This window comes from Callionymus lyra, chromosome 13, assembly GCF_982586985.1.
Source record: "Callionymus lyra chromosome 13, fCalLyr1.hap1.1, whole genome shotgun sequence".
In the NCBI taxonomy this organism is placed as follows: Eukaryota; Metazoa; Chordata; class Actinopteri; order Syngnathiformes; family Callionymidae; genus Callionymus; species Callionymus lyra.
Genome location: NC_141830.1, coordinates 19,063,710 through 19,091,556, shown reverse-complemented (window position 1 = coordinate 19,091,556; position 27,847 = coordinate 19,063,710). Strand labels below are relative to the sequence as shown.

The window sequence follows — 27,847 nt, the reverse complement described above, 5'->3', positions numbered from 1 at the left end:
GAAATGCGAGTTCTTCTACTAGAGCGGGTCAGAATTTGTTTTGTGTTAACTGCAGGCGAGACAGCTCCTTCTTGTTTAGACACCAAAATAAACTGTTAAAATACGAGAAGACACAAATGCATGGATTACAAGCTCCAGATCATGTTGTGACATAATTTTCCTAAGTTTAGAGATTTTTCTTAGTTGAAGGAAACAGTTTCTGGTCATTGTTCTGCAGTGTGGAACTAGAGACATGTCTTTGTCAAATACAACACTCAAGCTCAGTTTGACAGACTGGCCTAAGTCACCCGAGTACTGCTCTATAGTTCCATCTGGATATAGAAAGCTTTTGAAGGTATCATCATTCACTTGTTTGTCCTCCAACTATGTTACTGCTCATGCAAAAATGGTCAAACATGAAAACGTTCATGCACATTTCTTGGCAAAAGTGGTTGTTATTGTTCATTTATTGTAGTTCAAAGTTAACTTGGTAGAGATGTGATGTCTCCTTGATGTGAAAGAGTGAACACCCTTTTTAATTCTGAAATAAAATGTACAAGATTTTCACTTTATTTATTATGCTGTATGCTTTACCACGTTTTAACTATGTGTTTCTATAATGTTTCCTAAAAACATTGTTATCTCTACTTTTAAGGCCACAATTATTATTTTTTCTCAGTTCTCTTATGATCTGCATTTTTCAAAATCCGCAGAAAACAATCGTCGCACTCAACATTTTAAATGTGTCTGGGGTTGGTTTGTTTTTTCTAAAATATATGTCACAACTTCCTTGAGACACTCATCCATTCCCACTACAGTTCTGCCTGCATCTGTTCAAAGTGTGTCTCAGGAATCAGTTCCTGTATTTCAAACTTCTTCTTTCTCATCCTCACATATTAGTGGCTCAGATAGACGGGAGCAAAAGAGGACGTTTTGGTTTAGAGCGTTACGGTGTTCTGTTGATGCTGCAGACGGTGTTATTGCAAACATGGATCCCATTATGACCACGACAGAAGACTATTGGGTGAGTGGGTTGAATTGGAAGTGATTTATGCATTTAATGTCTGAACAACTAAAAATTCTCTTTCATTAAGCCCACAAAACGCTAATGGAAAATATTATAATAAAAAAATACATGATATTGTCATTATTACAATACATTACCTACTGTCAGTATAATTTAGATTATATATTTAGATTATTATTGTTGATTTATTTCCTCTGATAATTATTTGTTTTTCATATCTTGTTCATTTTATGTTTTCTTTTTTTTATACTATTTTTACTTTGAATCGTTTTTTATTAAAATTTCATGATTCAGGACCGGACTCTAAGGAATACCTTTGTCTCTTCTAGGACTTCGATTATGAGGACAACGTCACCTGGTCCCCCGAGACGAGCAAAACCGATCTCTCATCTCCGTGTTTGCCGGAGGAAATCTACAGTTTCGCGCGCAGATATTCACCCCCCGTGTACATCCTGGTGTTCATCCTGGCCGTGGTGGGCAACCTGCTGGTGCTCTGTGTGATCAGGCGATACCGAAAATCTCAAAGCGGCGCATGCGCCTTCTCTCTGACCGACACCTTCCTCCTTCACCTGGCCATCTCTGACCTGCTGCTGGCCTTCACCCTGCCGCTGTTCGCCGTGCAGTGGAGTCACGAGTGGGTGTTCGGTTTGACCATGTGTAAGATCTCCGGGGCCCTTTTCTCTCTGAACCGATACAGTGGGATTCTCTTCCTGGCCTGCATCAGCTTCGACCGATACCTGGCCATCGTCCACGCGGTCAGCTCCGGCTGGAAGCGCAACACGTGCCACGCACAGATCGCCTGCTCCCTCATCTGGGTGGGCTGCCTGGGGCTCAGCGGAGTCGACATCGCCTTCAAGCAGGTGGTGACCCGGAACACCTTAAACAGACCGATGCCGGCTCTGTGCCAGATCTGGTTCACCGACAACTCCCGGCAGTGGCAGGTGGGCCTGAAGCTGGTCAGCGTGGTCTTAGGTTTCGTGCTGCCCCTGCTGATCATGTTCTACTGCTACATACGCATCTTCAGGTCGCTGTGCAACGCCACCCGCCGGCAGAAACGTAAATCCCTCCGCCTCATCGTCTCCCTCGTGTCGGTGTTCGTGATCTGTTGGGCACCTTACACCGGCTTCCAGCTCCTCGACAGCCTGGAGCGTTTGGACCTGGTGGGCGGACACTGTCAGTGGAACCGCGTGATGGACATCGGGACTCTGGTCTCGGAGAGCGTCGGTCTGTCACACTGTGCCCTCAACCCTCTGCTCTACGGCTTCGTGGGCATCAAGTTCCGCAGGGAGCTGGTCAGGATGTGCAAGGGGCTTCTGGGAAAAAGGCGAGGGATGGAGGGATGGAAGCAGAGGAGGCTTCGGAAATCCACCGGGTCGTGTAGTTCTGCGGAGAGTGAGAACACGTACTCAGTCATGGTTTAAGTGGTTAAAAAACGCCTTTTTTCATACACCAGGCATCCTTCGTTACTGTACATTGTATTAATGAGTTTTTAAACATTGATTTATCTGAAGCCCACCTTGTTAAGAAGGCTGGCTCGTACTCATAATAGTGAAGTTACATTTAGGTAACTCTGAAATCTGTGAATTTATATACAGGCAAACAATTGTTAACATTAATACATGTTGATCAGAACTTAGGTAGAAATGTCAGGATAACAGACGACAACAAACAATATGATACTATAAGGGTGTAGTAGTATTATCGTGTCTCATTTGACTCAATCTTGTAAATAGGGTGAGATCATATCCAATGTGCTGATAAGGCAGAGTGTGTTTGAGGTTATGTAGAAATAGCCTGATTTCCTCATTCTTGTAAAAAAAAAAAACAGTTCCTAATCACATTTTTTGCTTGTCTGATGCCATAAATGCTGCATTTATACATGCTGCATGGAAAATGCTGATTTATTGTTCGTTTGTGGGTTTTTTTAATAATAAAATGTGTACTCTGGTCTGTTTTATTTGACTTATATTTATTATCTATTAACAGTCACTTTACATTATCTGTGCCAGCAGAGGTTCTGTATTTTTATCTGTTTTGAGCATTTATTTGAAAACTCATATTATTACAAATAATTAAATAACATATTACATATAACTCGAACATTGCTAAATGTATTTAAATCACCTTTTTTTTTCAAAACACTCGGTTATAATATTTAAATTTCTTTAAAAATGCATTAAAATAATACATGTTAGATTTTTAACACACATAATATGAAGTATTATCTCATAGTGTGTGCAGAAAGAAGGCAGATACTCACATATATGGGGAGCTGGGCAAAACAGAAATGGTTAGGTTTAAATTAAGCTACTTTCTTAGTTAATGCACACAATTGCCTGCGTCATGAAGTTATTGAATATTTTAAATTATTAGATTAAAACTAGGGGTCACCAACCAATGGTTTGAAACTCATTTTGCAAAAATCAAAGGTTGCTTTGTGACCCTGGTCCGTGAAAAGCGCTTTACAAATAATTATTATTACTTCCCTACTTTCTAATATATCGCTAATGCTTAAAAATCAAAGACTTGCATCTGCTTTTCAATGATTAACAATTATTTAATCTGATATGGAGCAAGAAATCATGCATTAAAAGAGGTTTAATTCAAAACAATGTATTCATGGATCTAGTGGTTTGCCCTCTAGTGTCAGAATTGTCTAACTACACTGTTATATATATATTATATATGTCACCGTTGCCATTTTTTCCGCGTGTACATTTGTCTACAAACCAAAATAAAGTGTCTGATCGTATATTCCTGCTAAAGGTCTCTTGGTACTTAATATAAAAAACAATGTACAGTGAAGAACATCATTGAAATAACAGTTTTATGCCTGAGTTTTAAGATTTTTTTATTTATTTTTTTACAAAGTTTAAACCAATCACTACAGAATAAAAAAATCATTCAGCATTTTTTTTACCCAACATGTCCACTTTCTGTTAACTAAACAGAATTGAAGTTACATAAATATTTTTTTACTCTTTCTACTGCTATCTCCCTCTTGCATGAGAGGTGTTATTTCCTGTTTTTTAACCTCTCCGATATCACAGTGTTAAACCTGGCTTTCGGTTATTAAGTCAACATTTCCGTTAGAAGATGATCTTTGCAGAGGGAGAAGAATTTGACAACCGTCATTTTCTCGTGAAATTCATGTTAACATCCGCTGTGATGTTGATTTAAGTTTATGTGACCCTGGTCTAGAAAGGCGCTATACAAATAGACATTACTATTATTATTATTATTATTATTATTAAGTTTGAACCCTCAACAATCGATTAAGTCTCATCCTTGAACGACTAGACGTTGGTAATATAAATAATATGTCCTTTTAAAAAACATGTTGGAACTCTCATTAAACTCACTATGGTCAGCCAGCACACACATGCGAGATAAATCTATTTTAAAAATACACTTTAAGCAGCTAATGGGTTGTTTGAGAAAGTGCGATGAAAAATATGTCCGCCAATGGAAACATCTGTGTTTTGACTAAAAGGTTGACTAGATAAAAAACAACTTTGTTTTCATCAAATGTAGTAAGTATCCTATGACGTATGTATGTACTCAATGGGTTCAACACTAACAAAAGTATGTATGGATACAAACTGTCTCATTGAATGAGTTTTAGGTTTGATATATATTTATTATATTTTATATATATATATATAAATATATATATAATATATATATTATATATATATATTAATAGTGTTTTCTTTTTTTTTTTGTCCAAACCCCCCCCCCAAAAAAAAAATTATACATATACATATATATATAAAAATATATATATAAATATATATATATATATATATATATATATATATATATATATATATATATATATATATATATATGTATATATATATATATATATATGTATATATATATATATATATATATATATATATATATATATTTTAATGAAAACCCTATTAACACGACTTGAGCTCTACCACTGGCAAGGACAGTATGTTACGCCATCTTGTGGAAGTAGGTGTTACTGCACCACAGTCTTTCTTTGTGTGGCGCGTTACTGTAGTCAAGTTAGAGCTAATGTGTGCAAGAGTACGGCATATCCGCTTTTGTTTTAAAACGAATGTCATTCTGGTGGAAACTGGGGTGATTCACAAAATATATATTACCATTTTTTTAACCACTGTTTAACATATATATGTATTTAAACTCAGTGCTACAATAAATACAAATATATATTATTTTGAAGAGATACTCACCGGAACTGTAAGTTGATCATTTCAAACTGACAAATCTCGTCGACGGAGCAATGCACGGCACGACGTGACGTGCAGAAACCAAAACAGCGATAAAAGCCCAAACACGGTAAGCGAGTTCTTGTTTATTTCAAGCCTTTTAATGGATAAACCTGAGTCATTTCTGTGTATTAGTCGCATGACTCTTTCCTGTGAGTTGCGTGTAGTTCCTGTTGTTCCTGTTGTGTGTTTTCGTGTTCTCAAGACGACAGCTTCTCTGTCCATTTATTCTTATAAATATCCATAAATGTATGAACAGAATATATGGTTAAATACCCAAATATTGGTTGGGAATCGATTTTTAATTTTCCTAGCCAGCGCACAAAAATGTATGGAGGGATTGAAAAGCTGTCCGTCAATGGACACATCTGTGTTGACAAGAAGGTTGACTAGACACATCTAAAGTATCCAACAACGTATATTTATGATCAATATTAGCTCGAATCTTTCAATTTCTGTGTCATTCTAGCCCGTTTCAATTCAGTAAAATAGAAACCTGGCGTCTGAAATACACACTTTGTGTTTTAGTTCGTGTGTAAGAAATAAAATATATAAAACAAACGGCCTAAAAAAATGTTATATAGTTTATAGCAAGTATATGTTTTTATTTGTAAAAAAAAAAATAATACACCTTGTAAGCAACTTTATTAACAGCGTCCTCAGCACAACAAAAAACACTCTTTGCCCCTTTACCCCTAAGGGTTTCTAGTTGCCATGGTAACGTTTAAACATTACATTAAAAACGTTTTTCTACTTGACTACAACAAAATACTGTACTTTAGGTTCGTACATTACCGGCAATAAAGCTTGTCTTTGATTCTGAAAAAAAAAATGTTAGAAACACCACAAAAACATCTGTGAAGTGCAGGAAAGATGTATTTGACCATAAGATCTCAGTCATTTTACAAGATCATAATGTTTCTCAAGTAATAAAACAAAGAATGAATATGAATTTACTTTTCTTCACACACACAAAAAGAGTGGTTTCATTGTTCTGCAATTTTGCAGACTGTCAAAAATTTGCTCTTTGCAATTTGAAAATAAATTCTGAAAATACCACAACCTCCATCCTACGACCTTTTCAACCTAATTATGCTTAGATTTACATCATATATAGATTTGTAACCCATAACATTACTGTAACTCTTTATTCTCTAACTCTACTTTTAATTTCAGTGTTCACGTTTTTTTATTCCCTGATATCTCCACTGGTCTTTCATCCCCCTCTCCCTTGTGTTACTACAACTATAAGTATATCAATCAATTTATAAAATGTACTAGTCCTCGCACACCATCCTGTCACATCACATACCAATAAAGGTATAACCACAATAATAACAATACAACAATACAATAAATAAGAAAAAGATAAAAGTTAAACTTTGTTTCCCTATAACCTGAAAAATAAGAAGAAGTTGAAGTGAACTTGGTGAAACAAAATACTAAGAGTGACCATTAAGAACAAAATACAAATAACTCTGCAAGTGTAACGATTATTTAGTGATCACAACAAGTCCAGAACTCAATAATAATAATACTTTTGTAATAACACTTTGCAAATAAAAATGTTCTTAGAGTCTTTCCTGCTTTAAAATTAATAACATTTTTAGTATAAATCACACTCAGTATAATCATATATTAGAACAACACAAATTATGTTAATAAATCTAAAAACAAGTCTGAATGTGATTCACAAAAGATGCATAGAAGGACAAGAGAGCACCGAGGGCTGGATTACTTTTGTTCATGATCACGGTTAATAAACACATATTCAAATCCCATTTTAGTGTGATAACATATTTTAAACCAAATTGATTTTTAGGATGTTAAAAAAGAACTAAAGTCTGATTCACTGTGATGTGGTTGTGTGAAACATTTTCTTAATCACATGTGTAATGAGGCCAAAAATCTGTCACGGGTTCAACAATTGCAGCTGATTTACTAAATAAAAGCTTTAGATTATGCTGTGTGTGGGTCAAACCATTAACTGTCCCCAAGATGAAAACACCTTCAATATTCATTCAACATAAAAGAAGATGTGATTCAAGTCACTGCACACAATTGTTCCTTCAGTGCTCTGTGGCTCTACTGGGAAACTCACTTGTTGTTGGTTGGCGCTCTCGTCAAGTAACCAAGGTCTGCATAACAAAGCATGTAGCACTGAATTAAGCAACAGACCATCATGTCTGCCAAAGTTCATTAGTTAGACTTGGCTGACAATGACACCATTTTTCTGGGTCACTGCTTTCCCTTGCTTTGACTTGTCATTAGGAACCAGTGAAGGCCCGGGAAACACTTTAGAATATATCATATCTGATCTCTATCACCACTAGCATTTTTCATTTCATTTTAAATCATTTTCATTTTAATTTCAATCACAAATGTAATTAAAATGAGCAATACATAGGCAGGAGTTGAACCCTTACAAACATGAGGATTTGAAACCGTATCTGACACGATCTCAACTGGAAAATGTTAAAAGGAAATGTACAAATTCTCCGTCTTTTGAGCTTAAGTTTAAGAGATGTAGTTCAGAAATAGTGTTGAATAGTCAATGTATTTGTGTACTGAACATATGACTCATAAAACTAATTAAATACTGTCATGATGCAGCATTTCTCAGAAGATTTTCTAAATTTATGACACAGAATTAAATCTTAAAACATCTGTTTCAGTTGAACCATAGTGTGACGGAAACAGCAGTTTCAATGTCCATATCCACTGTCACGTATAAATTAACCATCTTTAGAAGTACTGTAAAACTGAGGAACTACTATTTTTAATTCTCCTGTACTTTGTCAAATTGATGGCTTTCTCCTCTCTTTATGTATAACTGATTGTTTTTTCTTTTTTTTAATAATATCAACTTAAATATTGATACTCCTTTAAGATGAAACATTGTAATTTAACTTCATTTTGAATATTCTCAGTCTTTACTTCTCTTGATTAAACATGACCAACCCTTGTTTTTATCACTGTTCTACTCTGTACTCTTGCCAAGTACATTTCAAAAGAAGGGAAGAGAAAAAAAACTCCCCACAGATCATTGATTCTGTGTTTCCCGTCGTTGTGTTGCCTCACACGTTGACATCATACCATGTGACTCGTACTGGATGATAAAAGCCTCAAGTTGAGGTTTTTGCAGGATTCCCACAGCTGCTGACTGGGTGGAGCTTCTCCTCAACGAGGGTTGAGTTCAGGCATTTTCAGCATTCTTCATCCCAGTGTGGTCTCTTCTCTCCACAGGCGACGAACATGAATTTTAGCGGCATAGATGTGGACACCGATGGAGTGTTTCGGGAAAACCACAGCATTGACTATGAAGACTACGAGTACAATCCTGAAGATGATGCTCCGGAGGGAATGGCAGTGTGGCTCACGGTCGTCTACTCATTAATAACAATAGTCGGTCTGCTTGGAAACGGGTTGATTCTGGCCGTTCTCGTGAAGAAGAGGAGAGCTTGGAGAATGTCGGACACGATTGTCCTTCACCTGTGTCTGGTGGACCTCCTTCTGCTGCTGACCCTTCCCTTCTGGGCCACCCAGGCCTCTCACAGCTGTGGCTGGTGTTTCGGCCTCCCTCTCTGCCGCTTCATCGCAGCCGTTTTTAACGTAAGTCAAATAGGATTTCCTATTTTTTTGTCTGAAATAGATGTGTTTCTGTTCAGTACTTGGATGACATGTTGAGGAACATATTCCACTGCATTCAATTAAAAGGATGGTGCAGACTTTCACTTTCACTTTTAGTGTTTGACATGATTGAGCCTGTCGGTTAATCCTGGCACACATTATTTCCTTGAACTGCTCAGCAGAGAATGTGAAATGAAAGTGCAACCTTTGCTCAGTAAAAATGTCTCATTGTTAACTTGATTTTAAGGAAATGGATTTCGTGCAACATCTTGCTTTACAAATTCCATGAAGCTTTCTGTGGTTGCTGAGTATGAGCAACATTTGAAGAACATTATTGTTTACTCAGCAGAAAAAAAGCTTAATATTAATTTATGGGATAACTAACTTGAAATAAAAAGTATATACACCTTATTTTATGCCTTTATGTTTAATAGTAACTATGTGTTCATCAGTTTTCTCTCGACTACACCCATTTAAAGACTCGTACAAAAATGAAATAATTTACCTTTTTGCTTTTAACTTTGGTCATTTTCACAGTACAGTTGAATACATTTAAATCTAAATAAACTTTTTGATTAAAAACTGTCTTTTAAAAGCAAACCTGATTTATAACCTTCAAGTGTGGCTAAAGAATTACAAGAAAGCGATGCTTCTGTGGACTTTCTAGTGTTCCTGAGACTTTCAGGCGCCTAAGAATGCTAATGTTGACCTAACTACATCTTCATTGTTGTTCTACACAGATCAACTACTTTTTTGGATTCTTGCTTCTCAGCTGCATCAGTTTGGACCAAGTACTATCCATCATCTATGCAAAGCGCCTCTTCGTTCTCAATTCCCCTCGGAATGCACTGATCGGCTGCTTGGTCGCCTGGCTGGTCTCCCTGCTTCTCACCGTCCCGGATTTGGGTTCAACCGAAGTCAAAAAAGATCCAGTGGACGACAGTAGAGCCCTGTGCGTACCCAATTTTTATCTCCCTGAGTGGCAGAGACCCTCTCGCCTGTTTCATCACGTCCTGAGCTTTGCAGCCGCCCTCGTCGTCTGCTCCTCCAGCATCCTGCTCTGGGTTCAGCAAAGCGCTAAAAGTCTAGTAAAGCGGAGCAGCGTGGTGATCGTTCACGCCTCGGTGCTTGTCTTTATTATCTGCTGGACTCCCTACAACATTCTGCTCCTGTTCGACACGTCCAGAAACGGTGCGAAGGACCAACAAGAAACTTTTAGCTCCCTCGGAAAGCATCTTGCTGCCACCGCCGCCCTCGGCTGTCTCCACGCATGCCTTAGACCTGCACTGTATCTCGGCCTCTGCAAGAACTTCAGGGAGGAGACCATCGCTATCCACCGGTGCGGTGAATTCAAAGGCTCTCTGTGGGAGTTGGGCTTGAGCGAGGGGCCGCTGGTGTGCCAGAACGTGGACAAGGAAGAGCTCGAGCAGATGAATGTGGAGAGTCCGGTGAAGGCGACTCAGTGCTGATGGAAACATTTAATCATCGTTCACTCAGTGTTACTCCGTGTCTTGTGCTCATTCTGTAGTGCAAGTGTGTTGTGTCATCATGACAAAGGGGACTTTTGGGGAATTGGTCACTGTCACACAGTACTTCTTCAATTTGTTAATGGGTTTGTGGGAAACAATAGCTTGTCATGTAAAGGTCAGCCACCTACACTTTCCACTGAATCATAGATTAATTTCCTAATCTCCAGTTTAACATTGTTTGTCGACCAACCAGCAGGGTCTCTTGGGTTATCATTTCTTTCCTGGTTATTTTTAATTCATTTTTTTCATGTATTTAAAAAGCTGAATCATTTCATCTTAAAGTGTTTTTAAGTTGAGGAGATGAGGGGTTAATGTTGATAAATCGTAGTGTAAACTATTTGCAGAATAGGTCGCAAAAGTCAAAGTCAGTGTGATGAAGAAACTGAAGCAAAGGAAGTGGTGAACTCACTGACGCAAGTTTCAGAAAGTTGCTTTTGTTGTGAGTTTGGGATATTATGGGCATTCACACAACCCCAACACTTCTTTATCGTAGGGCTCAGGTTCATTTAGGTCCTGAATAAAGACCACTATAATGTCCAATATTATCCTTGGACATTACCTCAATAGGAATCATGTTAAGTGGAATCTACGCAGCTAACTTATGATAAAGTTTTTAATCAGCTTGTATTCACATGATGATACAATCAAGTGAACTACCAGCTGAAAATGTTTTTCACATGTTTGAGCTCAGTCATCTGTCAGAGGGGGCTGCAAGTCTCCCAGTTGAATAGGACACTACAGTAAACATTTTAAGGTGACATTTGATGTAAAAATGCATCTGAAAATGTCTCCTATTTGCCGTTGCCAAATTTTTTTATCTTTCGGGTTACTTCAAGAAGTTTGTCAGAACTTCATATGTAAACACTGTCTCTGACCCTCTGCTGTTTAACAGTTTGACGGTCATGTGACAGAAAAATCGTTGCATTAAATTAGGAAGGTGTTGCATTTGCAGATGCTTATGATGTCTGTCTGTTAAGAAAGGAAGGATGTATAAGAAAGATATCTTCATGAGGAGTCAAGTGAGTTACCATGTAGCAGATGTAACATCGTTGCGGTCCAGTTGCAATTTACACTTGTGGACGGTGTTTTTGTAGCTATTATAAAAAGTTTCTTGTTTGTTTATTTATTATTTTTATGTAAGCATTTCACGTTGCATTTAACTGTTTTAAAGAACTAAGAAACTTAATTTGAATTTCTTTAACTGAACATAGAAAAAAGGGATACTTTGGTTTTAAAGGAATGAATGAATGAATTTAAAATGGTTTGTCAGTTTATCAATATGTTACACTGTATATATAGATCATTTAAACAGTTTCCTTTTTTTACAGTGTAAAGGCTTTCACGTTAAAATTAAAAACGGCTGATAAAGACAAATATGTTAACATAAACAACTGTCTGGTTTTAAATTTAGCGTTGCTTTTAAGTCACTTTACACTGTGTTTTAATTATTTATTTTACCCTTGTAATAGAGGTCATATTTTTATTTTTCTATGTTATGTTTCATTGGTGTTCACAAGTGTGTTTCTTTTTGGAAAAAATAAAGAGTTTTTTCGCCGATTGGGTCATGTGGGTCGTGTGTGGCTGTTACGCAATCATTGCAATGCAGATGACATTATTAAGACGAGCGTTACATTGTGTTCTTATCAGTGTCGTTTCACACATATTATGTGTTTAAACACTTATTATGAAACTGTGAATTCTTTCCACTTCCCATAAGTGTGTGGATGTGTGTAAATTCCGTGCACATGTGGGTTTTCCCCTGTCTGTGGATCCCACATTCTTTCTGTTTTCACTTCACTGTTGCAACACAGGTTTGTAGACACCCAAGACAAGCTGTGACATCATCGGTCAGGTGATCCTACATCATCAGTCAGGTGATCCAGTTAGAGGCAGAGGAAACCTTGTTATGTCAACACTGGGTCAAATGAATCCTCCTAATACAGAATGATGATGCCTGTGTATTGAAATTGTCATAAAGTAATGCTTGTAGAATAATTCAATCTTTCTCAGGTTGCACTAAAGGAACAATGTGGTAATAAAATAAACGTTGTGTAAATGCTTGTTTTGTTGAGACTGGCTTTTTAAATAAATATTTGATGAGGAGCAATACACCACCTAGTGGATGAGTGAGTTATCTCATAGTTATAAGTAATTTGACATCCTCGTTCACACCAGCATTTAAGTGTCTATTGACGAGGATCTATTTTCAGATCAATTTTTATGCGTGATCCCACCAGCCAAACACAGCTATTAACATTTGCAGCTTTCTTAAATTTGAGATGATTCACAAGAAAAAAAATTCTTTGAATTTTTTGAAATTACAAAACCCTGCGACTAAAAGTGTTCGATTCATCATGAGCTTGTCCAGTGAAGGTCATGCAAAGTCTCAAAAGAAGGATGAAAACCAGCGTGAGAATACATTGTCTCTGCCAGATGAAGCCGGACACAGGTCTTTAACTTGATGCTTGAATGAAGAGAGACTGTGGGGTAAAAAGTTTGTTTTTACAGTGCGTTTCCTGTAACACACCACTGTTCCCAATCTGTCTTTTGGAAAAATGACAGACCACTGACAACTCTTTTGAAAAACTTAAATTGAGAAAAGTAATGATATTTATTTTAATACAAACTTTTTGGGCTCTGTTTATTACAAAACAAATGTGTATTTTCCTGAATCAAGAAAACTCAATCTTTTTCTAAATTGGAAAAAGAAAATCACTTCATTTTTGAAGGTAGCTGGAAGTTCTGAGGTGACCACCTACTTTGAAAACTGAATTTACATATATGTATATGACATAAAGATCAATAGGAAAATAACATTCAAATGTGTCTCTAGCATCACCATAGTTAGAGTTAAATTTATAGCTTCTGCTGATTTCCTGTTCCGATACAAGCTTTCTCTGTTCCTCTATGAAACAACCTCATCTGATACACACTACGACTTAGTACTAACAAAATATGGTTAGCCACTTTTTTGTTGTAATGATTTAATCAGTAGAATCACATACGACTTTTGATCAGATGTAACAATAACAGAGGCTGAAACCCCTGATATCTTTTTTTATTGGGATCTTGATTTCCCCAAAGGAACATTTTGAATTGAATATACCTTATAGGACTAACAAGAAAGTACATATTCATTACTTTAGTTTTGTGACATTTGCGCAACATACATTTAAGTGAAAAAAAAATTATATTATAAAAAATTGGTGTGAACAATATACCCACAGGTGCCTGAAGAAAACCTGTTAATGGTCAATTTTGTATGGTGCTTGTAAAGGGCAACTAATGTGAAAACTCTCCTGACTTACTCACATGTTTCAAATTTTAAAGTCTTCCTCTCCATGCAGTAAGTCCTTCATCATGACCATATTTTGAATGTATTACTTTACAAAGTCTGAAATCTTAGTAAATGGGGATGAAGCCCATTACGAAAAAAATATAAGGTTATAAGGTTGTAATCACGCCCGCTTTGTTAATACAATGAGTCCCTTGGAGGTGGAGATTTGGGATTGATGACATGCAGTGACAAACCTCAACCCTTGACCAACCACAGCAGAGTTGGTTTGGTTATGTTTAAACAGATTTTATCTCCAGAAAGAAAGAAAAAATTCAAAAGCATTTTCAGTGGGCGCGGCTTAAGCACTTTTTCTAATGTAAACACAAACAGACACATACTGATGAGTACAATAGAGGTCCAAGATCTATTTAAGAGACACTTAAATCTTCACTTCAGTTGCCCTTTAAGCAAAGGCATTATTTGAAATTGATAGACAAGGCTTCTTATCTTACGGTACAAGGAGTTTTCACATTGTACCAGTACCCATGATCAGAAAAATATACATGACAATAGCACGCCTTTAAATTAGTTAAAGCTAATAACTTGTAGAAATGTCAAATAAAGTTGTGTTGAGTCACGTGATTGAGGAAGAAAACCATTTTATTTCAGACCATAATGATGACAGTGTACAGAAAAACAGATTACATTGTGTATTTGCAGATATACAGGCTGACTAACTAATATTGTCTCTTTATTCTTGGCTACAACTATCTTAATTATCTGTTTGTTGTCCTTCATCAGAACATCCCATCAAATTCCTTTGTGATCTAAAAGTTTTACTGTTATTGGGAGTCTTTGAATTGTTGACATTTATAACCTATGAACCTCATTTTATCATAAACACTGACATAAAAATTGGCCATATTTAGGCGTTTGACCAATGTTCTCTAAATCAACAAAAAAATAATCCAGGATGAATAGGAGTCATACAAGTAAACGACAGAACCAAAATACATGCCCTCCTTGGCAGAGGTAATTGACAGACATCAACTCCAAGAAATATATTTTTAGGTTTATGAACCAAGTCCAGTCAATGCAAGTCAAGATTAATACATTTAAAAAGGATATTAAAGAAGTATGTGTTAAGTAGTTGTGTATCAGATAGCAAGAGAGTTAGAGGTGTCAGCTGACTCGGACCAAACAGAACTTTGTCTGCTTCTTGTGGTCAGTTGTCTTTTAGACTTTATCTGCAGCTTGCAGCCGAGAGACCGCATGACGTCAAGGAGCTGACGTCGAAACTTCACTCCTATAAAGGCGTACAAAACTGGATTCAGGCAGCAGTGGAGGAAACCGATGGAAGCGGTGATGGGCATGGCTATCTGCAGAGAGGACTTTCTTCCACAAGAAAGACGGTCGTTTGAGAGTGACTGAAGTGTGTCTACCATCAGAACAATGTGATACGGCGTCCAGCAGATGAAAAACACAAGCACAATGCCCACAGTCACCTTGAAAGCTCTTTGCTTTTGGATTCCAGGGGAGCTGCATTTAAGGCGCCACAAGATGCAGGAGTAACAGAAGATCAGGATGGCAGAAGGCAAGAGGAAACCAGCAATGTGGTAAAGCAGCCTCAGACCAAAGCGCAAGTCCTGGTATGCTTTTATTGAAAGGTAGCCAGAAATGGTCGAATAGATGCATTGCGTGACGCCCCGTTTTTCATCTTTCACGGCTTCTTTAAATATCCACTCTGGGATGGACAGGAGCAGGGAGAGGACCCAAACCGCCACACAGCTGACCTGGACAAACCGAGGGTTCTTGCGAGAGAACATCTGAGTAGCATGGACGATGGATAGGTAGCGGTCAAGACTTATGCAGGCCAGAAGGAAGATTCCACAGTAGAAGTTGATCTGTTGAGGAAAAAAACATGTATTTTGTATAGTTTAAATCAGCAATATTTACCATAGAAAAACCTTTGGATTGTGTATATTACCTGTAGTATCACAAGTCGCTATTTTGAAGTCAATATGAATTGATAATATAAAAATATTTTTGTTGTTTGTTTTCTTAAAAAGTTGCTATAGTTGTAGTCGAACAATCAATTAAATTATTTTCTCATTTCTATTCTGACATATTTAACTAATCTCTAAAGAATTTCACTGCCATCTTAATTGGCACCAGAAGAAGCTGAAACTGATTTTAATGGATTTATTTTTGAAAAGTTTAAAGTAAAACGTGTTTTAAATGTAAGCATATTTACCGTCCAGACTCGTCATTTTGTGGGTTATAATAATATTTTGTTATTATTGCTTTTATTATAAGGACATCCCTGTTCTCACCAGCATTTAGGACCTGAGGAGAGAAATCCTTCCAGACTGTTGCTCCTAAGCTTAGGAACGATCTTCCTCTCTCTCTGTGTTTGATGATCTACTGACTCCTTCAAGAAACATCTTAAGACCTTTTTATTTGTTCAGGCTTTTCCTTGATTTTCTGGAACTCCTGTTGTGTTATCAGTTTTATCTTGACCTTTAAAGTATATATTTTATTGAATATTGTTTTGATTGTTTAAGCGCTTTGTGACCCTGGTCTGGAAAAGCGATCTACAAATAAAAATTACTTACTTACTCACTTACTTTTTAAATGTTTTCCTGTTCTGCATTATATTTGTCAATTATGTCAATAGATTGAACTTTTCCTTCCCTCCTAAATACAACCACTCCTCCTGTTTTTTTTTCCTTGTTTTTTTTACATTCAATATTCGACAAACAAACAAAACAGAAGTGCCTACTGTATCATTGGCCTCTGTTGTAAATGCGTAAGAAGCGAACTAGTAATGCCAAAGTGTGGCGCCATCTGGAGGAGATCATCTAAACGAGCACTTACTGCAAAAAGTGCTTCAGCACACTTGCACAGAGGAGATCCAAACCCCCAACCGCCAGCTTGGGCGGCGTTTGCGGCCCACAGAGGCATCGTCAGCAGCAGCAGAATGTCAGCCACGGCCAGGTGGAAAATGAAGGTGTCTGTGACACTCCAGTTTCTTCTGCTCGTCAGCAAAACTCCAAAAAGAAGTCCATTTCCAAGGATACCCACGATGAAAGCCAATGAGTAGATGACAGGGATAAAGATTGCTTCGAAATGCAAACCATCCAAATGGTCGCCCCCCATTTCCCCCGCACAGATGTTTGTTGCAGTAGTTGAGTTTTCAGGTAAAGTGTCATTTGACTCCAAGGACCATAGGTCACCACTTAGAGAAATGGAAGTTTTGTCATTAAAGATGTCGTTCTAAATTGAAAAAAAAAGAACATCATTGAGATTTTTCAATTCAATTTGCTACAAGAAAATAACAATACACTTGTAATCTTCTGTGCCTCTTTTATTTATTGTGTTTCTTTGTACTGTTCCCTCAAAAATAATAACGGAATGGAATATGAATTTAAAAATTGGCTCCTACAAAGTGACTAAACGCTTAACATAAATAAGTTTTAATGAAAGTATATATTGAATTTTAACCATGTTTTTTCAATTTTTGAATGGAAATATAATTGTTTCTTACTAAACTAAACTTACAAAAAACATTCTTAATGAACACAAATCATTTAGACATTCTAGAAGACTGGCCTTTCTCAGTTATCCTGAGGAAATTAAAGACCAAAGTGACTCACCCAGTCTGACATGGCTGTGGTGGAGAGCACGGAGCTGCGATGTGAGGTTCTGAAATCTCTCACTGGTTGTAGAGTGAAACAACGTGTAAAAGGAAGAAAGACAAAACTCGATTCCGCAGCTGACTGAAGAGGATGTGATCAGAGTAAAGGAAGCAACACATGTTCAACACTGCAGAAAACTGAACAGAAACTGTTTCCTTCAACTGAGAAAAATCTGGGAAAATTATGTGACAACAAGATATGGAGCTTGTAATCCATGTGTTTGTGTCTTTTCGTTTAGACTATTGTAACAGTTTATTTTCATGTCTAAACAAGAAGGTGCTGTCTCGCCTGCAGTTAATACAAAACTCTGCAGCAAGAATTCTGAGCAGCTCTAGTAGTAGAACTCACATTTCCCCCGATCCTTAAAACTCTTCACTGACTGCCAGTTTCTTTCAGGATCAATTTTAATATTCTGTTTTTTACTTTCAGATCTATTCATGGTCAGACTCCTCCTCATATCAGTGATCTGATCCCGTCTGGGCTCTGAGGTCTGTGGATTAGAATCTACTGATGGTCTACTGATCTACTGACTCCTTCAAGAAGCATCTTAAGTCAACTTTAATTCATGCAGGCTTTTCCCTGATTTTCTGGGACTCCTGTGTTTGTCTTATGTGTCTTGGCCTTTTAACGCACGTATTAGAACTGTGTATTGTTTTTGATTGGTCTGGAAAGGCGCTATACAAATAACTATTACTTACTTACTTACTTATGTTCTCGAATTTCAACCACATTTAATTGGGAAAAAGAAATATATATTCAGGGACATGTTTTTAATGAATTAGCAATCGACATTTCATTATTTATTTAAAGGAAATAAATCAAGAGCATAGTATTTTCTGTTGTTTTCTGTATTCTCAATCCTTAGTGTATAAGTAAATCAAAATTATTGTTTTTGTTGTGTTTCTTTTGGTTTTGATATTAGGTTTTACTGTTCAGTCATTAAGTTATGGAGCCTATGACATAGTTAAAAAAAAAAACAAGTGGCCACGAATCACGCAAAGTATTATTTCTATTTATCATGTCTGTGGCTCTGTATAAATTGACTTGTAGTTTATGGAAAGCGCTGCATTAAAATGTGTTTCTTTGCACCTTGAAAGTTCACTCCAAAGTTCCTCTTTTTTTGTTGCTATTCTTTGCACCTCCAGTTTCAGTTGCACATGTGTATGTCTCCTCTAGTAAGCGACTGATGAAAGTAAATGCATCTGGGTTTGAAATGACACAAAACTTTGATCTGCAATCTTCCTGCACGATAACATGCGGAACTATAAAACTTAAAGCGGGAAAGATTTTGTTCACCATTGTCAGTAAAATGTAACATTGTTTCCTTATCACATTTGTTAGTTCTCTTTTGTGTTGAACTACTTCTTACAGCCAGATGTACAAGCCGGAACACGTTATTTGTTTATATTGATTTGTGTCGATCACAGATTTTCCTTTTACATCAATTTAAGATGATTTGTTTTTTACACAATATTACACTTTTAGTGATACACAATTTTTGTTTTGTCATATTCTAATTATATTTCAAAAATCAAATCAAAGGATTTTCTGCTGTATTCAAACAATTTACAGCTGTACTCGATGAACAACTGTTGGTCAGACAAGATGTTTTTTTAAGATTAAAAAGGAGAAGAGAGAATAACCGTTCTTATTATCTCTCCCATCATACGTGTTTATTTCAGTGAGCAGACTATTTACTTGACCTAACATCATTTAGATAGAAAGAAAGATACAACTTTATTGATCCCTCTGGAGGTCTCTTTCGGGGAATTGTTTACACAGTATATCATGTGATCATTGTTTTATCACATGAACAGTATGTAAATCATGTGTTTATTTAAGTGATAGTTATGTGTGTCATGTGTTTATGTCTTGTGAACAATGTATGCATTATGATAATTAATGGGTTTCATGGGAGCAGTATTTTACTTATGCTAACTTTGTTCACATTGTTAATAATTTGATGTTTTATTTTTTTTTTTTTATTCCTATTCTGTGAGTACATGATCTCGCTCATGTTTATTTCCAAATGAATGACCTTTACGCTCAATAAGTGTTTAATTTCAGTAGGTAAAGTGTTCAACAGTCTTACACCTTCTGTTATGCTCTTCTTCAGGTGTAACATTGAACAGCAACAACTAAAACAAATAAAAAATTCAAAGCTAAATCAAAGATGTGATCATTAGTGGTCTGAGGTAAAAAATAACAACTTCTTATGTTCACCTTTGATATACATTTTTATTCACTTGTGTTCAAGGTGACAGGTGCTGTCTGTAGTCCACACATGACCTCCTCTATAGAGTCCAGGGTACGCCTCAAGACTGAGCCAATATATAAAGTGATTTGGCACAGCTCTGTGCAAGTGTACCTTAGCTGTAGAAGTTGATCTGGGCAGGTTAACTGGTGTCAGGATGTGGCCAGGAGTGTCACATCTTCACCAGGGTGCTAACATTTGTTCGACAGGAAATCCCTGTAGTTGCTGTCAAAAGTGCCATATTAAGCAGAGGGTCTTATGGCTTATTTGGTGTTGATCATTTACCAATGAGCTAAAATTGTGGTGAAACTATAAACGAAAAATTCTAATTTAGATATAACATATATAACAACAACAGGTTTATGTAAATAACATAACTGCCAAACCCTCATGAATATAAAGTATACTTGAGTATAAGTATACTGAATGCATTATACATCAGTGTAATACTTTGAAGTATAGAAGGTCAATAGTAACCTTTAAATATACTACTTCAATTTTAGTATAAAATAGCTATAATCATTGTGCACTTGAATAATATTATTTCTGCCGAGGGTTCAGACTGGTTTACAAGCAAAGAGGACATGAAACAGGAACTATAGGTCTGTCATTTTGTGAAAAGCTATATGATTAGAAATACAATCGCTGTGTGTTGTACTTTTATTGTTTAATATTAACACTGTTCATATTTTCCTCTTGAGGCACTGCTCTCCGACAATTAAAAAAAAGCACATTTACAGCAGTATTTTTATTGATATGATCTTCATAGTTGAGTGAATTCCCAAAATGCCAAATCTACTGCAGCAACTTCCCTCCTTAAGGAGTTTTCAAACATAGGTTCAGTTGGATTGTTTTATTTATTATGATGTTCAGGGTCATGCTGAAACTAAACTTGTGCCTCTATGGAGATATATTTGTTTCTTTATTATTAATAAAAAGAAAAAATGTAAATCGAAAAATTATAAGTAAGTAAGTAATTTTTATTTATATAGCGCTTTTCCAGACCAGGGTCACAAAGCGCTTAAACAATCAAAACAATATTCAATAAAATATATACTTTAAAGGGCAAGTTAAATATAAGAAGAAATAAGAAGATAGAAGAATAAGAAAATATAAGTAATGTATTTAATGTTGTAAGTAATGTATTATCATATTATTCAACTCATATTTATCAAATAAAGTCGTTTTTTGAAAGTAAAAAAAAGTTTTGGAAGTTTTTTGGGGGGATTTTACTCTTTTTTTTTATTTTTATTAAAGCCACTTCCGTGTTGATTGTTTTTCTAATTGAAGCAAATTTAAAAATAGCGAGATGTGATTTATTGGCTTGAATATTAAAGAAACATGACTATAAACTAAGAAAACATAAATACACTAACTTAACTCAAGATGGCGCCGCACGAGCAGCAGCTGGTTACAACAGCTCCCTCTTTCTTCTTACTTTTTATTACACTTTTTAAGATCTTTTTTATTTTATTTTGTATTATCTCTTTTATTTTTATTTTTTTCCTTGCACTTTATTTTTTTAAACTGCGCTCTTGTAAAAGTGTGTTTCCCCTCTGGGGATGAATAAAGCTTTTCTATTCTATTCTATTCTTACCTACGCACACATCTGCCGCTAGAGGGCAGGAGTGACACGGAAGTGACTGACTGAAGCGCCCGAGCAGGAAAAGGTGCCCGTCTTGTTTTGTTTTTTAAAAGTAAGATTATTTAACTTATTCTTTGTCTTTTTAAAGGCTACGTTGCATCTCGCTGACTGGTCAATGATCGGGTTACTTGAAATGTATATTTACCTGTTTTTTCTGTCTAGAAAAGGACTGTTTGTGAAAGTGAAAGTAAAGCGATGGCCGAGTCCATGATGGCGGTTCCTCTCGAGGAAGAGCTCAGCTGCCCGGTGTGTAAAGACATCTTCCGGGAGCCCATGTTGTTGCCCTGCGGACACTCCGTCTGCCGCAGTTGTTTACAAAAAAGCAGCGCAGCGGGTCGTCGTTCCTGTCCGCTGTGTCGGAAGGGATTCGAGGAGGACCAGCCGGTGAAGGAGCGCCTCCTGAACGAGGTCAGCGAGAAATACCTGAGACACCGACACCTGTTGACCGACTGTCGTCCTCCCGAGGGGAGCTGCCATGTTCACTTGAAGCCCCTGGAGCTCTTCTGCAGGAATGACGAGGTGCCAGTGTGTGTGGAATGTTCGGCCCAACACTCCAGACATGAGCTGTTGCCCCTGAAAGACGGGGCTCAGGAGTGCAAGGTAACTAGTGATACTACTTAATCTTTTCTTTCAGAGCCAGCATTCTTCTTACTGCCATTGACAGTAAGTAAGTAATTTATATTTATAGAGCGCTTTTCCAGACCAGGGTCACAAAGCGCTTAAACAATCAAAACAGTACTCAATAAAATATATACTTTAAAGGGCAAGTTAAACTGATAACACAACAGGAGTTCCAGAGAATCAAGGAAAAGCCTGAACAAATAAAAACATCTTAAGATGTTTCTTGAAGGAGTCAGTAGATCATCAAACACAAAGAGGAAGATCGTTCCAAAGCTTAGGAGCAACAGTCTGTAAGGATTTCTCTCCTCTGGTCCTGAACCGTGTTCAGGAACCATCAGTAGATTCTGATCCACAGACCTCAGAGCCCGAGCTGGGGTGTAAGGCTGGATCAGATCAGTGATGTAAGGAGGAGTCTGACCATGAATAGATCTCAAAGTAAGAACCAGAATTTTAAAGTTGATCCTGAAAGAAACTGGAAGCCAGTGGAGAGTTTTAAGGATCGGAGAAATGTGAGTTCTTCTACTTAAACGGGTCAGAATTCTCGCTGCAGAGACGGACAGCTCCTTCTTGTTAAGACATGAAAATAAACTGTTGCCATAGTCCAGGCGAAAAGACACAAACGCATGGATTACAAGCTCCAGATCATGTTCCGACAACATTTTCCTAAGTTAAGAGATTTTTCTCAGTTGAAGGAAACAGTTTCTGGTCAGTTTTCTGCAGTGTTGAACAAGAGACAGTGAAGTAGCAATAATTCACGAGTGCAGTAACATGATATGGAGGTCTTCAATAAGTTTGTTGACAACCCGAGAGTTGCAACTCAGGAGTTATTACAGAATGTTTACTACGTATTGCCTTTAAACAAAATATTTCACAGAGAAAAGTGAAGATTAACGAGTGCAGTAACATGATATGGAGGTCATTTATGAGTGAAAGTGAAATATTGCATTGAAATATAGATTTTAAAGATACGTTTGAAAAGGTAACGAAGTTCGTAACATGTCTTTTGTAAGTGACATTAGTTTGGTGACCATCAGAGTTGTAATTAAAGAGTTATTACAAAATGTTAATGAAATATTGCAGGAAAATTGATAGATAGATTTCAAAGAAAGATATACACATGTAATGAGGGAAGTAACAAGATATAGAGGTCTTATATAAGTGACATACATGTGGTGCCATCAGAGTTGTAACTAGAACGTTGAAACGATACTTTTGAAAACAAAAGTCAAGACTATGTGCTCTATTTATTGTAATCGCAATTGTATCTAAAAGTTCCCTCTTTTCTGGTCTGGAAAAAAAAGGACACGCATCTCAATGCAGATGGAAAGTAAGACGACAACTCCAATGTGCACCATTGTAGACGTTCCCTCCACAGCTCAACTCTTTGACATTATTTTTGGCTGCAAAAATGAGGCCGAAGTTCAAAGCTAGTTTAAAGGTGATTAAAATATCCCACGGTTGTTTTTTAATTGTTTGTGTTGTATAATAATAATAATAACATCAACAACAACAATTATAATTGTTATTATTATAATTATAAAAAATACCTGAAATTAATAAGATCAAAAAGTTATTGCTGCACTCTGTCCTTGTACAAAAGGTTTTTGAGTAATCTACAGTAAGCTTCCTATAACAGTTATATAACTATAGATACTATTATTGTCAACTATATTTGTGGTGGCTGTGAAAGTATTTTGCTCACATTCCTGCCAGTGTGTGTGTTTTCACTGAATATGGTAAAATGTAGTATCACAGCACTGAATATGGATCTCAGCAGTATAGCGTTGATAGGGCCTGGGTTTTCTCGAAATGGCAAAATGTACTGGTAAGGAAGATTTATTCGGTATAAAATATGTACTGGTAAAAAAATGTATTCTATATAGAATTCCGACAAGCTCTAGTAGGAGGACTGACATTTCCCCCCCAAATTCTCAGAATTTCAGAGCCTTTTAAAGTTTTTAAATGTTTATGTATTTTTTTATTGCCGTTTTATTTAAGCGCTTTGTGACCCTGGTCTGTGAGGGCACTTTACAAATAAGACTTACTAACTAAAATTTTCTGAATCATGCCATCTGGCTAAGTGTATATTGCCATGTATGTTGCAGAAGGAGCTGAGCTATTTCGTCAAGATTTTTGAGACAAAAATGGCTGCCCACAAGAAACTGATGTATGACCTTGGCGATGCAGGGAAACACATCCAGGTGAGTCTATTTGAGCTCTGTCATAACAAATACAGACACTGCTGTCTCAGTCTTCAGTTAATAATAATGTCTACTTTTATCGTAATTGATAAATTGAGTACAAACATCTAAAGTATCACATTCATCATACAAAATCATTCTGCTCCTCTGAGAATAAAATGCTGGTGTTTGATGGAGTTGTTTTTTTCCCCAATTTTTTCATAGTATCGGATTAGAACAGCCTCAGTTACAACCCAACAATTTCTCTCTTGTGTAAATCTAATGTGAAAACCCAACTCCCCTGACTAACTCACATCTTTGAAATGTTGAAGACTTCCTCTCATAGATGCATTAAGTTCCTCATCATGACAATGTCTGAAATCTGGGCGAACAAGAGGTTACGAGAGAGGAGTCCATTATGACATAATAATGGCTTCACTCCTCCTCCAGCCAGCTGTAATCACGCCCCACTTTCAAGGGGTACATTGGATGTGGAGACTTCCTGGATTGATGACACATAGTGACAAACCTTGATGCTTGACTAGTCAAAGCAGATTGTGTGTGGTTGGGGCAAAATAGATTAAATCTTCAGAAAAACGTATCGTTCAGTGGCCGGCGCTTAAGCACATTTCCTAATGTAAATATTTTAATAAAGGACAGTTTTGTACAAACAGACACATACAGAACGATAGAGGTCCAAGATATATTAAGGACACACTTAAATCAACACATTAGTTGCCTTTTTAGTAAGTAAGTAAGTCATTTGTATTTATATAGCGCTTTTCCAGACCAGGGTCACAAAGCGCTTAAACAATCAAAACAATACTCAATACATTTTTTAAGTTGATCCTGAAAGAAACTGGAAGCCAGTGAAGAGTTTTAAGGATCGGAGAAATGTGAGTTCTTCTACTTGAGCGGCTCAGAATTCTTGCTGCAGAGTTTTCTGAATCAACTGCAGGCGAGACAAATCCTTCTTGTTAAGACATGAAAACAAACTGTTACAATAGTCCAGGCTAGAAGACACAAACACATGGATTACAAGCTCCAGATCATGTTGTGACAACATTTTCCTAAGTTTAGAGATTTTTCTCAGTTGAAAGAAACAGTTTCTGGTCAGTTTTCTACAGTGTTGAACTAGAGACATGTCTTTGTCAAAAACAACACCCAGGTTTCTCAGGCTCAGTTTGACAGACTGACCTAAGTCACCCAAGTACTGACTCAACCCTGGAACCTTATCATCAGGAGCAGTAACCAGTGTCATATCATTTGGCTATAGCAGTTTATAATTTTTATTTTTTTTATCTTACTAGGATCAAGTTGAGGTGGCCGAAAGTCGAATCAAGGAGGAGTTTGAAAAGATTCACAAAATCCTCCAAGAAGAAGAAGCCTTGCGTCTACAAGCTCTCGAAGCAGAAAGGGTTCAAAAGAGAGCTGCCATAGATGATATGATAGTCTCCACTAAGAAAGATGTCGAGGCCTTGAATAAAATAATAACCAACTTAAAGAAAGAAATGGGAAATGAGGATCTGCCACTGACGAAGGTAAGACAGAACATTATTTCTAGTTCTTGTTTTGGACCATTTTATGAATTTGGTTAATCAAAGGGCTGTTTTTTTTTTAATCGCAGAATTTCCAGGAAATAAAAAAACGGTACGTAATATTGATTTAATTTTAACTTTTTAACTATATTAACTTTAAACTACATATATTATCTGTTTATTCTGCATTTGTAGTTCTATATGGACTGGAAACGACCCCATTTTCCCTAAGAGCTCATTAATAGATGTCAACAAGCATGTGGGCTGTTTGAGCTACAAAGTGTGGTTGGCCATGAAAGCCCATGTCCAATACTGTGAGTAAATTATATGAGACTTTCTCAATGTGACCATCATCTAGTGAAGGTTTAATGCTCTTGCCTTGACTTGCAGATCCAGTGCTGCTCGACCCCAACTCTGTCTCTCCGTGGCTGTGTCTGAGTGCCGACCTCACCACGGTGAAAGAAAGCCCAGAGCGACTCACCGCCCCGGACAACTATGAACGCTTCAATCCCTGCGTCTTTCTACTCGGCGCTGAAGGTTACACCTCCGGGAAGCACAAGTGGGACGTCATTGTCGACGACCATCCCAAGTGGATGGTTGGAGTCTGTAAGAAGTCGGTGGCCCGTAAGAAGAAGTTCACCGTATGCACCACACGGGGTGTGTTTTCTATCGCGTTCAGCAAGGGAGTGTACACGGTCCTGACCCCGGAGCGCACCGAGCTGAAGCTGCAGAAGCGTCCGGAGAGAATCCGCGTTAAACTGAACATGGATAAAGGGGAGGTGTCATTTTGGGATGGGGGAACACAAGAGCACCTCATCACTTTAACAGCGGAGTTTAGTGAAGAAATGTTACCCATTTTCGGGCCAGGATTACAGAGCAAACCGATGACTTTGGCCCCTGGAAAAATAGCTGTGCACACTTCTTAATGAGCACAGTGGAGAAGTCCACTTTAAATCTCTCTGGCAAGCCATCTTTGCCTTTTTATTAGTAATTTTTGGTTAAACATTACATAGAAAACATACTCTGCTGATACTGAGCACCAATACATTTTATGTAGCTAATTGAATTGATAGTGTCACACTACTGCTTTTGTCTCTTTCCACTTATCCGGAGTCAGTATAATGATGTTATCTACCTAATGTTATGTCGCTAAATGTAAATCAAATTCGATGATACAATAAATATGTCTCAACTGCAACCTGTGTTGTCCACACAAGAATTAAGATTATGCTGACTTTTAAAAGCTCTCCGTTTTATATTTTCTTTCTTTCTTGGTTGTTTGTTTCCTATCATACCAGAAAGCCCTTTTAAATTGTTATTTAATTGCCAAATACATTACAGTTGAATGATCTGTAATTAAGTTAAGAGTTTTCCTTTTATAAGTGGCTGGAATATAATAAATTAATATAAAAAAACAAAAACAATTTTCAATTTATTTTTCTATGAAATGTATAAAAAAATGTGCATCTTTTACTTGGTATTATATATTTAAACCTTGTGTTGTCTCAGGGTGACTTGAAGCCCCCAAAACAAATGTGTTTGTGGTATCCCTTTGTCTTGTCTCGGGGTGAAGGTGAACGACCTCCCTGGCTTACAGAAAAATAGATGCACTGATGGAGGTTGAGATAACACAAGGGTTAAAAAAAAAATTGTAAATAATTTCCCGATGAAGATCTCCAGAGGGATTAATAGTAAGTAAGTAAGTATTTTTTATTTATATGGCACTTTTCTAGACCAGGGTCACAAAGCGCTTAAACAATCAAAACAATATTCAATAAAGTATATACTTTAAAGGTCAAGATAAAACTGATAACACAACAGGAGTTCCAGAAAATCAAGGAAAAGCCTGAACAAATAGAAACGTCTTAAGATGTTTCTTGAAGGAGTCAGTAGATCATCAAACACAGAGAGAGATGAAGATCGTTCCAAAGCTTAGGAGCAACAGCCTGGAAGGATTTCTCTCCTATGGTCCTGAACCGTGTTCAGGAACCATCAGTAGATTCTGATCCACAGACCTCAGAGCCCGAGCTGGGATGTAAGGCTGGATCAGATCAGTGATGTAAGGAGGAGTCTGACCATGAACAGATCTGAAAGTAAGAACCAGAATTTTAAAGTTGATCCTGAAAGAAACTGGAAGCCAGTGAAGAGTTTTAAGGATCGGAGAAATGTGAGTTCTTCTACTAGAGCGGGTCAGAATTCTCACT

At 36.9% G+C, this 27,847-nt stretch overlaps 4 protein-coding genes across 6 annotated transcripts; 3 read left to right on the top strand and 1 right to left on the bottom strand.

Annotated features, from left to right (window-relative positions):
* The first annotated feature begins 860 nt into the window (after window positions 1-860).
* Window positions 861-2,953, top strand: cxcr3.2 (chemokine (C-X-C motif) receptor 3, tandem duplicate 2). The gene is made up of 2 exons (XM_087806346.1): window positions 861-1,003; window positions 1,336-2,953. Exons 1-2 carry the CDS (start codon window positions 968-970, stop codon window positions 2,425-2,427), a joined length of 1,128 nt encoding a protein of 375 aa, XP_087662472.1. The 5' UTR covers window positions 861-967; the 3' UTR covers window positions 2,428-2,953.
* A 2,316-nt stretch (window positions 2,954-5,269) lies between these two features.
* LOC148067652 (C-X-C chemokine receptor type 3-like) lies at window positions 5,270-12,427 on the top strand. Its single transcript, XM_087806206.1, has 3 exons — window positions 5,270-5,341; window positions 8,518-8,883; window positions 9,642-12,427. Exons 2-3 carry the CDS (start codon window positions 8,527-8,529, stop codon window positions 10,368-10,370), a joined length of 1,086 nt encoding a protein of 361 aa, XP_087662332.1. The 5' UTR covers window positions 5,270-5,341; window positions 8,518-8,526; the 3' UTR covers window positions 10,371-12,427.
* A 1,922-nt stretch (window positions 12,428-14,349) lies between these two features.
* Window positions 14,350-17,447, bottom strand: cxcr3.1 (chemokine (C-X-C motif) receptor 3, tandem duplicate 1). The gene is made up of 3 exons (XM_087805638.1): window positions 17,364-17,447; window positions 16,585-16,983; window positions 14,350-15,611 (listed from the first exon to the last, which is right to left on the bottom strand). Exons 1-3 carry the CDS (start codon window positions 17,373-17,375, stop codon window positions 14,865-14,867), a joined length of 1,158 nt encoding a protein of 385 aa, XP_087661764.1. The 5' UTR covers window positions 17,376-17,447; the 3' UTR covers window positions 14,350-14,864.
* Window positions 17,448-21,261: 3,814 nt separating this feature from the next.
* trim35-28 (tripartite motif containing 35-28) lies at window positions 21,262-26,841 on the top strand. Of its 3 annotated transcripts, none has more exons than XM_087806460.1 (7): window positions 21,262-21,356; window positions 21,467-21,904; window positions 24,031-24,126; window positions 25,416-25,646; window positions 25,733-25,755; window positions 25,839-25,957; window positions 26,034-26,841. In XM_087806460.1, exons 2-7 carry the CDS (start codon window positions 21,500-21,502, stop codon window positions 26,567-26,569), a joined length of 1,410 nt encoding a protein of 469 aa, XP_087662586.1. In that variant the 5' UTR covers window positions 21,262-21,356; window positions 21,467-21,499; the 3' UTR covers window positions 26,570-26,841. The 3 variants fall into 3 exon arrangements, with proteins under 3 accessions (XP_087662586.1, XP_087662587.1, XP_087662588.1); XM_087806461.1 differs by having other exon boundaries at window positions 21,286-21,356; window positions 21,472-21,904; XM_087806462.1 differs by having other exon boundaries at window positions 21,300-21,329.
* Window positions 26,842-27,847: the final 1,006 nt, after the last annotated feature.

Coding starts and splice junctions, on each gene's coding strand:
- cxcr3.2 (XM_087806346.1), top strand. CDS start 968: ATGGATCCCATTATGACCACGACAGAAGACTATTGG. Junction 1,004..1,335: donor CCACGACAGAAGACTATTGG/GTGAGTGGGTTG, acceptor TGTCTCTTCTAG/GACTTCGATTATGAGGACAA.
- LOC148067652 (XM_087806206.1), top strand. CDS start 8,527: ATGAATTTTAGCGGCATAGATGTGGACACCGATGGAGTGTTTCGGGAA. Junction 8,884..9,641: donor TCATCGCAGCCGTTTTTAAC/GTAAGTCAAATA, acceptor TGTTCTACACAG/ATCAACTACTTTTTTGGATT.
- cxcr3.1 (XM_087805638.1), bottom strand. Junction 15,612..16,584: donor GTGCTGAAGCACTTTTTGCA/GTAAGTGCTCGT, acceptor TTTCCTCAACAG/ATCAACTTCTACTGTGGAAT.
- trim35-28 (XM_087806460.1), top strand. CDS start 21,500: ATGGCCGAGTCCATGATGGCGGTTCCTCTCGAGGAAGAGCTCAGCTGC. Junction 25,647..25,732: donor AGGATCTGCCACTGACGAAG/GTAAGACAGAAC, acceptor TTTTAATCGCAG/AATTTCCAGGAAATAAAAAA. Junction 25,958..26,033: donor GAAAGCCCATGTCCAATACT/GTGAGTAAATTA, acceptor CTTGACTTGCAG/ATCCAGTGCTGCTCGACCCC.